The 15,024-nt window shown below is 45.4% G+C and overlaps 1 protein-coding gene across 2 annotated transcripts in view; it reads left to right on the forward strand.

Moving 5' to 3' along the window:
- Window positions 1–15,024, forward strand: part of SEL1L3 (SEL1L family member 3) — a 94,542-nt gene that overhangs the window by 68,258 nt on the left and 11,260 nt on the right. For both annotated transcript variants that reach the window (XM_053672399.1, XM_037155510.2), the window contains 6 exons: window positions 231–407; window positions 2,923–3,050; window positions 4,129–4,212; window positions 11,251–11,341; window positions 11,472–11,556; window positions 12,919–13,028. In XM_053672399.1, coding sequence (XP_053528374.1) covers window positions 231–407; window positions 2,923–3,050; window positions 4,129–4,212; window positions 11,251–11,341; window positions 11,472–11,556; window positions 12,919–13,028 — 675 coding nt within the window. The remainder of the gene's footprint in view (window positions 1–230; window positions 408–2,922; window positions 3,051–4,128; window positions 4,213–11,250; window positions 11,342–11,471; window positions 11,557–12,918; window positions 13,029–15,024) is intronic.

Here is a 15,024-nt window from a genome sequence, read left to right on the forward strand (position 1 = left end):
GGATGGTCTGGGGGCCGGCATCCCGGCAGCCACCACGGGAAGTCCACCTGGGAGCACCCTGAGGCGGGCTCGTATGTTCAGACACTTAGCTTTTCTCTAATGCCATCTGCCTCAGAAAAGAGACAGGAGAGGTTTTGGTCACACTTGTGCAGAATGCTTTCATGACAATGAATTCTCTTTAGGGTTTTTTTTTTTTAAAGTAATTTCTTTCTTGTTGTTCTAAAATCCAGGGATTGCATCAGGCAGTCAATGGTCTAGGATGGTATTACCACAAATTCAAGAAAAATTATGCCAAGGCAGCCAAGTACTGGTTAAAAGCAGAAGAAATGGGGAACCCGGATGCTTCCTATAACCTTGGAGTCCTGCATTTGGACGGTGTTTTCCCAGGAGTCCCTGGAAGGAATCAAGTGAGTAAGACTTGAGACACACTGGGCAGCTGGTGGGTCACTTGCTCATGAAGTCTTTGTGAGGGTGTACTGTGTGCCCTGCCCGGACCAGGCCTGTGGTGTCCCAGACAGCACCCAAGACACAGACCAGGTTCTCAAAAACTGAAGGGCCCCGTTAGGAACATAAGATAGTGAATTTAGCCAGGTGTCAAGTGTGTGCTAATTGATATGACCCAAACAGTTCTGGAAGGGGGAAAGTTGAAGGTCAAAGCAGTCAGGAAGGCTTCCTGGAGGAGGGAGGCTTGAGTTAAAGAGGAGGGGGAGATGATACGAGGTGAGAATGAGCGAGAAACCAAGAGGCAGTGTAAGATCCATCCTACTGGAAGAGAGCTGGGTTCAGATTGGGTGGCCTGAACAGATTTAAGAACGATGAAAGCAGCAGAGATAATCTTTAGTGTAGGTTGAGCACCTCCCCTAAGCCAGACACTCACAAAGGGTTTATGTCCCGCATCATCTTACCTACCTCTGGAGTGTTGCTATAAATGGACTGTTATTAAGCCCATTTTACAGAATAAGCAACCAGGGCTCTGAAAGGCATGGGACTTACACACTTGTCAGAGTCAGGATCTGGATCCCAGTGTAACGTGGAGACTCCTGGTCATTAATAATAACATCGAAGATGATGACAATGATCAGAGCACCATCGCATTTAAAAAATTCATTGAATGCCCACCCAGGGCCAGGCGCTCTTCCAGGCCCTGGGGACACAGCAGCAGATAAAGTAGTCTCTGCTGTTAGGAAGCATACATTCCAATGGGGAAGAAAGGCAATCAGGTGTTAAATATATAATATGAGGGTGTTGTGGGGAGAAATAGAGCAGGAGTAGGAGGGCAGGGAGGGTAGAGATTGGGGGATGCTGTTTTAGAAGGGAGATCAGAGAAGGTCTCTCTAACAGTGTGACGTCGTATAAGCTCCTGAAGGACTCTTGTGAATATCTGGGAGAACATTCCAGAAAGAGGGAACAACCACGGCAAAAGCTCTGAGAATAAGCTCGAGGAGCGGCGGGGAGGCCAGAGTGGCAGGAGCAGAAAGCAGAGGAGATGGGGAGGTGGGGGACGAAGTCAGGGAGGCAGGTGGCCGGGTCTTCGGGATGACTCAGCCATTCTGAGCGAGATGGGAGCACAGCTTTGCAGTGGGCGGGATGCAGTTTAAAAGGCTCTCGGATACCAGCAGAAACCAGGCTTGCAAAAGAGAGAGAGGCGGGTGGGTGGTTAACGCATCGAATCCAAGTGAGAGAGGATGGGCCATGTCACAAGAGGGGCCGAGACGTGACTGGATCCTGGATATATTTTGAAGGTCAAGGTGATGAGGTTTGCTGATGATTGGATATGCGGTGTGAAAGGGAGTGAGGAATCAGGAACACTCTGGAGCATCTGGCATTTATTGAGATGGAAAGAACAGAGGGGCATTTATGGGATGGGCAGCAGCCTATCCGGGGCGGGGTAGCAGATTATTTTTCGTGAAGCGCCATGCTAACCCTGAAGAACTCGTTTTCTCATTTAGTCCTCACAACACCTTTCATGCTTGGTTTTATCCGACACCACATTTTTCAGCTAAAAAAACTGAGTTAATTTCTCAGGTGGAGAGATCAACTAATACACCCAAGGTCACTCAGCTAGTAAGAAACACAGCTGGGATTTGAACCCAAGCCTGCCTGATTCCAAAGCCCATGCTTTAAAAATGTCAGTTAGCCTTGGCCAAGTATCTCAGTTGGCTAGAGCATCGTCCTGAGACGCCAAGGTTGTGGGTGTGGTCCCTGGTCAGGGCACATACAACAATCAACCACTGAATGCATAAATAAATGGAACAACAAACCGATGCCTCTCTCTCTCTCTCTCTCTCTCTCTCACTCTTCCTTTCTCTCTTAAAAAAATCAATAAATAAAAACAAAAATAAAAAAAAAACATCAGTAACTGCCTCCGAAAAGTAATAGTCATCAGCGGAGCATATGTCGAAGTGTTTCATTTTCCCTCTACCTCTCTGACTACGTGTGAGGCTGTGTATTTCTGTGCGTTGCAAAAACCCTCCCACACATCTGGGAACTCGGGTTTTTATTGTTGCTTCCTAATTCTCACCTTCCTATTGGAAATGTAGTCTTTGTGCACAAGTTTGGAGAAAGGTCTTAAGCAAGGTTAGGAAAGCAAATGCCTGCGTTTTCACCTGGCGTGACTTCTGACGCAGCCTTCTCTCTTGCTGGCAGGGGTTACATGAGGACGAAATGAGGTGGCAGTGATATTCATAGTTACATGGTGTCCTACTTGTGGGGCAAGCCTCATCAACAGGCTAGCTGTGGTCAAGGTTATCACCTCCAGAGGCTGGCATCTGTGATTGGCTGTCTTCCTTGAACTTGACTTGGTTTTCTTAAAGATATCAGAAGCTATAAGCCTGTGAGAATATGCTGGCTCTGCTGGAACCAGCCCAGCCAGGAGGGCTCCTCGCGGAGGAATGACTCTGCTTTCATCTTTTCTCTTGACAGACTCTAGCTGGCGAGTATTTCCATAAGGCTGCACAAGGCGGACACATCGAAGGGACCCTGTGGTGCTCTCTCTACTACATAACGGGCAACCTGGCAACATTCCCTAGAGACCCCGAGAAGGCTGTCGTGTAAGCACCCACCAGATGTTGTGTATGAAGGGAAAGGCATCTGTGGTCGTGCCCCCTACTCCTCGGGGAATGTGTCCCAGGACCCCCAGTGGATGACTGAAACCATAGATGGTACCGAACCCTGTAGAAAATGTTCTTTCTATACATACAGACCTTTACACTCACAGGGAGCACTTTACAGCTCCTCTTTGGCTTCCCCGAATCGCCAGCATCACCACTCGTGCTTTGGGGCCATTAGTAATCAACTATTTTTAAAAATCATTCTCGATCCCATTTCATTAGCTTGTTATGTATTTTATGACATTCTTTTAGTGGTTATAAATCCAAAGATGACAATAGGCTATTTCATTATTATGAATGAAGGGTAATTATTAAAAATTACCCTCTGGGATACATTAGAGAGCAGAAACAAAATAAGGAAACCTTATTTAAAAAGAAGTAGAACTGTTTTAATGAAGAACTTAGAGTTCTTGGTAAAGGTGATCTTTTCCAAGGTGAAGGAATGAAGATGTACAAATTGATCATCACAAAATCGTCACAGGAAATGAAGCACAGCATGGGGAATATAGTCAGGATTATTGGGTTCACTATGTGCGGTGCCAGGTCGGCGCCGGAAATATTGGGGGCCAACTTTGGAAAGTATATGATTGTCCAGCCACTGTGATGTACACCTGAAACTAATGCAAAATAATATTGAATGTAAACTGTAGTTAAAAATAAAATTTTAAAAAATGCCCGATATTATAAATCCCCATTCTAAAGTAAAGGTAGGACCAGAAAATGAGTATCGATTAATTACTGTACAGATGTCCAAAAAGATGATCTTTTCCTGCGCTGGTGAATATTGCTCCTTAGGAGCCTTTCATTTCTTTGTTTCCATAAACCAGCAACTCCTCAGCATTGCTAAGCTCTCAAAATGCCTCTCTATTTACCTTCTTGACATTCAGTTCTGGTTTGTTGCTCTGTAAAAATTCTAACAAGCAAAATATTCCCCAAATGGGATTTATCGAAATCATATGAAGAAAAAAATTATTATTTAATTTGCCACAGTTTGGATATTTTTCTCTTCCCTTTTCAGATGGGCAAAGCACATCGCCGAGAAAAATGGCTACCTGGGCCACGTCATTCGGAAAGGCCTCAATGCCTACCTGGAGGGCTCATGGTAAGCTCGGACCCCACATTACCGAGAACTTCCTCAGCACCTGCCTTTCATCTGTCACTGTCGTCTTATGAGATGGAGCCTAAAATGCAACCAAAAAAGCAATTTGCAGGGAAATCACAGCCCCTCAGTAATACTATGCAGAGTATCACTGACTGATTGGCTGTTGATTGAAAAACATAGCAATCCCATGTTTAATTAGACACAAAAATTAGTTCTCTAGGGGGAGCATCCACATTCATCCAGTTGAGAGACACAAGCGTGTGTTGACTTCTTTTTCCTTCAAGTTTGTTTCTCTCGGTTTTAGAGTCTAAACACAACATGGGGGGTCTTAGCCGACCCTCTGCTTCTCAGTGGCAGGTCATGGAAGGTCCAGGATTTTCACCGTGTTTGTAGGAAAAGAATTAGGGCTCAGACCGCATCCTTCCACAGATACTTTGCTGCATCTTCTGTGGCCAGGAGCCCGGGATTGCAGGAAGTCACACGGCCTCTCATGTCACAGCCAGACGCCCCTTTCTCACCTCCTCCTGACGGGGTTACCAGACCTCATGCTGTGCTCTGCTGCGTGAAGAACACCCCGTGACAGCACATGTGCCGACTCCAGACTCCCCCCATTTGCTGATCTTCGGTTTTACTAAAAGGGCACGCCTCTCCAGACTCTACCAGACCTCACCATTTTATCTCCTGTCAGTTCTAGCACTTCATCTCACTTGTCCCTTGGGCTATGTTTTTTAGGCTGGTTTATTGCCTAAATGATCTGGATATTTCAGTAATAACTACAAAGGCTATGCAAATCAGCACATATTTCTTCGGAACACTGCCTCAAAGACATTAGACCAGACATAACATCGATCATACTCTGATCAGAACCTTAATTAAAAAATTTAAATGTAAGTCCAAAAGAAAGCCGTTTTCCCTTTGGTCCATGGGTGCCCATGTAACCCACAGAGAGTGTTTCAGTGATGGAGAGTCCGAAGTTAGATAATGCAGAAGAAGGGAGGCCAGTGGGAAAAAGCACCAAATAAAAATGTTTATTATTAACATCCTATGAAAGTTTATTATCCGTGGCCTCCCTTTGCACAACAGGAAAGAAATTCTTTAGGAAATTATTATTTTCCAATTGATATACCTTACAATTTTGGTGCTGTTTTCTCTTGCAAATCTCCCAAATTTGACTTTAACTATTCTGTTCTTACCCCCTAAACTTCCCATCCTTTGCTCCTCACAAGCTTCTCAGGGGGAACTAAACATTCAGACATCAAGGTGTTTACATGTGGGGCTTTCCCAAAGGGAGCGCACATCTGTAAACAGCCCCAACACACTCACAGACGGGCACCAAGATGTCTGATACTTTTTTTTTCATAAAGAGAGGATCTGTCAGTAGTGTAGCTGTGCTGCCTCCTTTTGAATTTAACATCACTTTAACATTTAAAGATGAATTAAGATTTCTGTGGCCTGCTGTCTTTCTTAGAATATTCAAACATAAGAGACTTTTTTTTTGGTGGAGAGGATGGGGGAATTAACTGGGTCCTCACTGTTGGTGAGTTTGGAGTTTGGATTCAGTTCCTCAGACTTGACTGCGTCCCTCCCATTCGGGCACCTTGCCATGAGCTGGGGGGATGTCAGCAAGGAAGGCGGGGTTGCTAGCTGCCTCCTGTCTTCCTCGTGCTGAACTCCCTGCAGTGTCTCACGTTCCTCCTTCTGTCTGACCTTCTGGCCTTTGCCCTTGCCCAGAAGTCTTGCCTAACTTCTTACCTGTGTTGGCGCTTCCATGGGCCCTGATTGTGCCTTACTTGTTGATTGCCCTATGAATTGTATCCCAGTGGCCAGCACCTAGTACACTGGGAAGTGCTCAGAAACTACTGAGTAAATGAACTAAGGCAAATAGAACAAACGTCACGTAAGCGCCCTGAACGGTATATAAAGAACATTGGGGATCCTGAGGGGGAAAGATGCTATCTGGGTTGGGGGACTTAGGCCAGCCTCCATGATGGGGCCTTGAGGGATGGGTGGAATGTCCACTTTGCCACGCAGGGGTCAGCATTTCTTGTGAAGGGAGTCACAGGAACAAAAGCAAAGAGAGAGGAAAATTCTGGGAGTATCTAGAAGATTTCAGGCCACCCAATTTACCTTGAGGGTAAGAATTGTAAAAGGGAGTAATACATGATGAGACCAAAGAGGTGCTACCTTCTGGAGTTTTGAGTGAAAGGTTCTGTCTTTTTACTTAATTTGTGGGGCAGCAGGGAGCCATTGATAGCTTTGGGAGAGGGTAGTGATGTGCCAGATCTGGGCTCTGAGATGCTTGACCGAACAACTGAATAATGATGGAGAGCCTGGGAGAATCCAAGGAAAAGGAGCTGAGCGTTTGGGTCGGGAAAGTGGCACGAGCCAGTTGAGTTGTTTTTCTCTTCTTTTGTCGTGTAGTGGTTGATAACATCTGAAACAATGTACATAAGTTCCAGAGCATGACAGTAAAATGAACGCCTGTAGACCTACCACCCCACTTAAGGAACTGTCGGAGCCCCTGCACTGTGTCCCTCCCAGATTAAACCCACCCGCACCCCCAGGACCCAGAAGTACCCATGATCCTGAATCCTGCTCTTTATAGTTCTTGCTATTTGTAGGTATGTTCCTAAACAATAGACTTGGTTTGGCTTGTTTCTGAGTTTTCTATTAGTAGAATATTATTATACATAAATCTTCAGCTGAGGCTTGTCACTTAACGTTACGTGTCTGCGATTCATATATTTGGACGCATGTCCCTGTAGGTCGTTCATTTTCACTGCTGTCATATACCACGTTTTACTTACCAGTTCTCATATTAACACCTATTTGTGTTGTTACCCAGTTTTTTTTAACCTCACCTGAGGATATGTCTATTGATTTCAGGAAGAAGGAAAGGGGGGGAGAGAGGGAGAAACATCGCTGTGGGAGAGAAACATCCACCAGTTGCCTCCTGTTACCGCCTCGACTGGGGATCAAACCCACAACCTTTTTAGTGTGTGGGGTGACACTCCGACCACCCAAGCCCCCTGGCCAAGGCCCCATTTTTTATGTGTTTAAGAACAATGTGGCCATGAACGTTTTTATGTGTATCCTGACCCTCAGAGGAATAGTTCCTTGAGAATATAAACTTAGGAGTAGGGTCACATGTTAGATTCTGCAAGATAATGCCAGTTGCACACTGGCGGGTGCGGTCAGTGGATTGAGCCCTGGCCTGAAAACGGAAAGGTTGCTGGTTCGATTCCCGGTCAGGGCACATGCCTGGGTTGTAGGCCAGGTCCCCGGTGGGGGGTGAGCAAGAAGCAACCAATCTGTGTTTCTCTTGCACATCTATGTTTCTTCCCCTCTCTCTGAAATGAAATAAAATCCTTTACATTAATTAATTAATTGATTTTGAAAAAAGATAATGCCGATTATTTTCCAAAATGATTTCACCAATGTAACCCCCCGCCAATCCTCTGTACATTTCTGTTCCTCCAGATCTTGCCAGTGTTGACACTGGTGCTAAACTATTGTTAGAGGTGAGTCTCAATGTGTAGTTGGGAAACTTTTGTCAAAACACGTTTGAGGCCGAGTGCTTTCATCTCTCGGAGCCCCAAACGTGCCCTGGGGGTTAAACAGGAACCGTAAGAGCGTAACCTCCCACAGCATCGCTTTTGGGGTACCATCCATTTTGCTGTCACAGAACTGAAGCACCCATCAATGTCCCCAGTCCATCCCCTTTCTCCATTTTTTGTGAGTGAATTTATTCTGGACGTTACTTTCAAATTACATGTGTCAGTTTGATGAGCACGTGCTTTTCTGTGTGGCTCCAGGACTTATATGGGATTGCTTCAAAGAGGAGCGTGTTTGAGGAAAGGGGCTTTTTGCCGTTCAGGCCTAACATGGAAGGTAACGTTGTCATGCCCGAGGCTGTCCGCAGACGCCAGGAGAGATCAGCTACGGAGAGGCCGGCTGTCAGGTTCCATTTCTCTCTGCCGGGGCCCTGCACATGCTTTATCTATTAACTGTGTGTTTTATTGTGCTTTATCTTAAATACACCTGAATACTTAACCCAGGACGTTTGCCTGACTGTGGTGGGCTGGAGGCGAGACAAGTGGGCCTGCTAAGTTCCAGCCAAGAGATTCACCTTTTGGTGAATGGAACAGGAGCCCTGAGTTCCACTGAGACCCCAGGATTGTTTTTCATCCTTCCAGTTTGAGCTGCTTCAGGCATTGTTAGGAAAGGAGCACAGAGAAAATAATTGTTTGAGAACCTGCTCAGAGGTAGTCAGATTCACGAGTCACAGCCAGCAGACCGAGAACTGGTGGTGAAGCATCGTTAGGAAAGCTCTGTAAGTGTGTGTGCGGACTTTGAAGTGGGAGGGCAGCAAATGTGCCTGCACCTCCTCCTTTCCTGTGAGTTTCCTCCTCTTTGCATCCCCCCACCCCCAGTAGAATCACTGTCAAGGGGACAGTTGCACTTGTCTGCACTGGAAATAAACTGGAAGCTTGGGTTGGCTTCCTCAACCTTGAAGAAACTTCTGGAAGGGCAGTACAGTTTTGTTTCTTGTTTGGGGGCTTCCTGCACATAGCAAATGCTAAGAAAATGATTGTCCCATGAATATGAGTGTAGCAATACCTGTAATTAACATGCTGGGAGGGAGGCTGAATGGGGACAGGGTTTCTGCATTGGTGGCGAGTCTCAGAAATCCTCATAGCCTGAGAAAGTCGGGTCTTCAGTGTTCAAACCCTCACCCATAGTTCACACTTCATTACATGAAAATAGATGGCGGTGGAATCAGAGTGCACCGGCCTCTGGTGATTGCTTCTGCAAGATGGAAGACAGAGGTGGATTTTTGCCCTGCACTTCTGTGACCATCGACGTTTGCAGACATCTCTTTTTGATGGATTGCCACGTTTCTTCAAGGGAAATGCATAAGGCTTCTATGAAATTTCCTCCCGGCTTATCCAGTAATTGGACAGCGAAAGCCTTTCTACAAAACCTCCACCACCACCAGAATAACTTCAGAGACCAGATTCTGGCTTTATGAAGTTTATCAGAGTGCCTCTGGTTTACAGGAGGGTCGATCTCGTACTCCCGACCCCAGCCGCAAACTCTAAGTCTGCCAGTACTTGACCGTTCGTTGTCTGAGGAAAACTCATCTTGTTGCATTTTAATAGCAGGAGTCACATTCCTCCCAGTCACAGCAGCAGAAGCAGCGAGCTTGATGTTTGGCCTTGGGCTGGCGAGCATACACCATCTCGTTCCCTCATTCATCCTTGGGGGAAACTGAGGCACCTATGCGTGCCTGAGTGTCTCAGAAGACACTTCAGGTTATAAGACCTTGGGAGCAGGACCCTGTTGCAGAACGATGCAGGCTTTGTGCTGTGCCTTCGCGTGTCCTCGGTCTGATGTGAGGATTCATGTCACCAAATGTGATGTTTGCAGTCCATGTGGGAAAATGCTCCTGGGTCTTTCACGGTTGTCTCGGCTGCAGTGAGGGCTTGTTAGCTGACGTGCCTATGCAGGCAAATCTCATGTCTTGTGTCTAGAATGAGTCACGGCTAATTGGTTGGGTGTCTTGGAGGCTAAGAATCAGCTCACTCAGCAGCCACATGGCCCGTGCCCTGCAGGATGTCAGACTGAAGGTCCACTGTTCTAATTTGACTCCCCGGTCACCTCCCTCTGTCCCCCAGGGATGGTCTGCCAGAAGCTGCTCTGGCCCTGTAGGAAAGGCGACTTCAGAATCTGCTTCCCTTACTCCTCCTCCCCCACCCATCCCCACATTCCTTAAAGCACTTCCTAGGTAGACCGAAAACTAAGGGGGAGTTCCTAATGTCAGCTAGTTTTGAAACAACTTTTTATGCTTAAAATAAATTTTTACTGATAAACTGGCTGCCACAAAGAAAAATGGAAAAAAATCAGACCAGTCCAAAGTAAAGAATAAAAATGACTTGCATTCTCACCACCTAGAAATAAGTATAGTTAGCATTTTGGTAGATGATTTTTGTGGATATATTTATCTGCATATGTGTGTATTCGGGTTTATTTCTGTTACACAAAAATGGAATTGCACTGGTTTTTATTCTGCCTTTTTTTTTTCACTGAATAGATAATTTTGCGTAGACATCTTTGCACAGTTTTGAATACTCTTCTGCACCATTTTTCATGGCCTCATCTGAAAGAGCCTACACCATGGGTTAATTTAAATAGTCACTGATTTTCAGATATTTAAGTTCTTATCCGTTTTTTAAAAAATTTTTTTTCACTCATAGAAAAAGCTCTGCCATAAATAAACTCTTGCCACAGACTCTGTGCACATCTCTGATTGTTTCTTTAGAATAAACCCTCACAGGGAGAACTGCTGGGCACGCGGTCTCTGCACCCTTAAGACTTCCCACACGGAACCACCGCATCCAGCAGCCCTCCCAGCAGCAGTGGTTGGAGGGTGTGCGTCTATCCACTCCCCGGGCTCTGGCCATTCCTGGTATTATGAGTCAAGTGCCATCCTTTCAACGGATGAGAAGTGGTCTCATTGTTTTGCAGCATTCGGTTACTAGTGGTGTCTAACGGTTACTTATTCAGATGTGTTTCGGGCCCTTGGAAACTGCCTCTCCTTTGCCAAACGTCTAATGCACCACAAAAGCTCAGCTTTAATAGAGCTTCTTCAGAATCCTAATTCCCATAAAGCCTTTCACAAAACAGAGGACTTGAAGGCATAGGACTTTTTTTTTTTTTTCTTTTTGAATACTGCTATCTCCTCTAAGAAGGATGGAAGCATTCGAGAACCCCGCTGACAAACCATTCAGCCAGTAGAGGTAGCTGTTGTATTAACTAGCTCCCAGCCTTATCTGCCAGTTCAGCCTTAAGGAAGAAAATAAATCAGTGCATGCAGTATTTTTAACAACAGCATTTTTAAAAAGTGTTTCAAAAACTCACGGTTTTGTGGTTTTTAAAAAACTGCTTATTTTGTATCCTTATGTTTGACTATCAAGTTGTCTGTGAATATTAGCAAAAGCCCCTATATGAAATTTATTATTAATCATCTATTTTTAGGCACGAAGCTTTGCTGTATTACGTTTTAGCTGCAGAAACTGGAATTGAAGTGTCACAGACAAATTTAGCACACATCTGTGAGGAGAGGCCCGTGAGTAAATGTATTCTTCTCAGAATAGAAGCTCTAAGGTTAAGGAGGGTGAATTGGGGTTTTAGGGAGGCAAAATTCACTTGGCCGAAATATTAATGAATTACCTTTTCCTCCCCCTTCTCCCTGTTAGGACCTGGCTGAGACGTACTTGGGTGTGAACTGCGTTTGGAGATACTATAATTTCTCTGTTTTCCAAATTGATGCTCCTTCATTTGGTACGTGTGGAAAAGCAGGTGCTGAATTAAAGCACCGGTGGCTTTTAATCTTCAGTGACAGGAAATATCTAACAACTTTGTGTGCAGTGTGGTGTTTCTAAACAATTAGGAGAGAGAGAGAGATCTCTGCTATTAAGATCGTGACTAAACTGCTCTCTGCCTCACGCTATGGATTTTTCCTGGCCCATTTGTCTGCTGTAGCCTCTACCCGCCACATCTTGAAGAGTCAGTGAGACTCCAAGGAAGCTATTATGGAAGATTCCCTGAGCCAATGCCCTTCAGCTCTCAGATAGGTTCCCTGTCTTCTTCTGCTCTGTAGGGTAGGGGGCTACCCCCAGGAACCACAGTTCCCAGACTCCTTTGCCCCGGGGCTCCTGATCAGTTCAGTCAACTGGAGGTTCTGGTGGGAGATTGCAGGATGGGGGCAGTGGAGGGCTCAGGTATTTCTGTCCTTCTCTCTCTGCTTCGCTCTGTCTCTGGCAGTGGTGCATTCCCATGGTCCCAGCTCCCACCTGGGCCCCACACTCTGTGGGCCCCGCTGAGCCTTGGCCCAGGGAGGTCAGTAGCTTCCTGCATTGCCTATACCTGGGGTGCTGTTTGCCTTTTCAGCTCTTCCAACACCCTGGGGAGCACTTCCCAGTTGGAAAAATCCCTGTTTTGGACTACCTGACATAGACTCTATTTTTCTGAATGAACACTGAGCAATACATACGTTCTTTTTTTTTTTTAAAAAATGTTATTTATGTTATTGTTTTAGAGAAGGGAGGGAGAAAGAGAGGGAGAGAAACATTGATGTATGAAAGAAACATTAATCAGTTGCTTCTCACACACCCCCAGCTGGGAACCTAGCCCGCAACCCAGGCGTGTGGCCCAACCAGGAATCGAACTGGTGACCTTTTGGTTGGTGGGATGATGCCCAACCCACTGAGGCACACCAGTCAGGGCAATACCTAAATTCTTCAACAAAACTTTTTCCTCAAAAGAAAAAAAAAAAACAAACATGGCTTAAGCAGAGTAAAGAAGTACGCTTTAGCCATCAAATCTAGGCAGCAAAATTTGAGGTGTGGAACAAAGTGTCCCCCGCCCCCCCAAATCCTTGGCTGATTGGGCTGCCATCCTCCCAAATAGATCTATTCCAGAGAGCTACCGAGCAAAGCAAGAAAATGTATCTGGAAATGTGGATACTCAGCAGAAAAGCCTTTTTTTTCCCCTACTGACACATGAAAAACTAAAGACCCCAAAGATGTTCTGTATTAGGTTCTGGCAGGAAAACCTCTCAGTCATGGGAATGAGCCCATCATCTCAACTGTCATTCTGAAATAAAACCACTTGACAAGTGCATCTGTGCCTTTTGTCCTGCAGCATATTTGAAAATGGGAGACCTTTACTACTATGGCCACTCAAACCAGTCGCAAGACCTGGAACTGTCCGTACAGATGTACGCCCAAGCGGCGCTGGATGGAGACTCACAGGTAAGCAGCAACAGCATGAACAACGGACAGGAGTTCTTGGTGATGCCCATTTGTGAGGTCGCATGCAAGGTCGCATGCCCTGAGTTCTCTCCAGCTCTTTGTGTGCTTCCCAGGTTACGAAGTCCTTTCTCATCCATTTTCACAAGCCCCTCACCAAGACCCTGTAAGGGCGCTAATCAGGATGGTGAGCCTTTACCGAGCTCCTACTCCATTTCCCCCACCGTTGTCACAGCAGTCTTGTGCGGGTGGGGACTATGATGCCTAGTTTATAGGAGAGGATACCACGACTCTGACAAGGTGACACATTGCTCAAGGCCAAACAATCAGGTAGCAGGTGAAGCAGCCAGAGCTTCTGACTCCAAGCCCAGATTCCATCAAACAAACTCACCAGGTAGAAACTCAGGAAATTGGAGGTGTGGTCAAAAGCAAAGTGGTCTGTTTGTATAGTGGACCCCACACTTCGGCCATAGGACTTCACTCTCGATGACTTTTTTTTTTAACTTATTTTGGAATATTTTAAGATCTATAGGAAAATAGCAGAAAGAGTCCAAGAGAGTTGCTGTATACCCTTTGTCCAGCTTCCCCTAATGTGAATATCTTGCATGGGCACAATTAATTCCATTATCAAACTACGAGGTCCACGTTGGTTCAGTGCCATGAAGCACGCTTCCGGCTTTGTTTGGATTTCACTAGTTTTCCCACTCAAGGCCTTTCTCCCTCCCAGGGTCCCACATTGCATTTAGTTTTCATATTTCCTCAGTCTTCTTCATGAAACAGTTCCTCAGTTCTTTCCTTGCTTTTCATGACCTTGACACTTTTGGAGAATATTAAGTAGCCAGGTGTTCTGCAGAGTGTCCCTCGATGTGGGTCTGGCTTCTGTTTTCTCACAAACAGATTGAGATGATGCATTTGGGGCAAGCAGAGCACAAAAGTGATGTGTCCTCACTGTATCCGTGCAGGCGTGCTTGGTGTCTCACTGCTGGTGAGCTTGGTCGCGGGCACTCGGTTAAGGCGCTTTCTGCTGGGTTTCTCCCCTGAAAAGCTAATGTTTTTCTCGTTCTATTTAGAGAGATCATGGGGAGAGGGTTTGCAACTACACAAATATCTTACTTCTCCTCAAACTGCTGCCACTAATTTCAGGACCCTTTGATAGATCTTGCAACAATTAGTGCACTAATGATGAGTCTCTGTTTCTCTCATTTCCTGGATGTTCGCTAATCCCAACTCTCTCGTGATCTCAGGGCCGTTTTCACAGTGGAAGCTGGAATAGCTGTTACTCTTAAAGGCAACAGGTTTTGGTGTCACACTTTGGGATTTGACTGCAGAGCAAATATTGGAAACTTGTCCCTGTCTTGGTCTTTTTTTTTTTCCCAGGAGGTCCTATATCAGAGTGGTTCTTTACCTGGGTTAAAGTCCCTTATCCGTATCACTTCAGAGCTATTTGTACATGGCAAGTCACTAAATCACTGAGTCTTCCTATTCTTTGTGAACTGGGAACAGTAATAACATCAACCTCTGCGTTTATGAGATGTTTGATGTAGAAGCACTGAGCCCAGCAATGGCCGTGATCTATCTATTCTATTATTATTTCTTCTGCAATGCAATATGAATTGCTGCTGAAGGGATTTGCCGTAGAGTCCAACTTTCTTAGATGATGTCTGTTGATACTAAAAATTAGGTCCGGGCCATTTTTTTTTTCAATCTGATTTTTATCATTTGGAAAAATAATGTTATAAAAACATTAAAAGATAATTTTAAAAGAAAACAAAACATTCCATGGCAGAGGCTTTTCTTCCTTCGTGTCTGCAGGTTCCCTTCAGCCCCTGACATAGGCGGGCACACCTCTGCAGCGTGAACTCCCGTGCACACACGGGAGCTCTTTTCACATATCGTAGGGATCTGTGCAATTTAGTGCACACTTGATGTAATTGTTGCTCTTAACTGCTTCCCATATTCTGTCACACTAATAGACTGTAATGTATTAAGCTTTATCTTA

The sequence above is a fragment of the Artibeus jamaicensis genome, unplaced genomic scaffold, assembly GCF_021234435.1.
Source record: "Artibeus jamaicensis isolate MK-2021 breed Jamaican fruit bat unplaced genomic scaffold, CSHL_Jam_final contig_76, whole genome shotgun sequence".
NCBI classification, from domain to species: domain Eukaryota; kingdom Metazoa; phylum Chordata; class Mammalia; order Chiroptera; family Phyllostomidae; genus Artibeus; species Artibeus jamaicensis.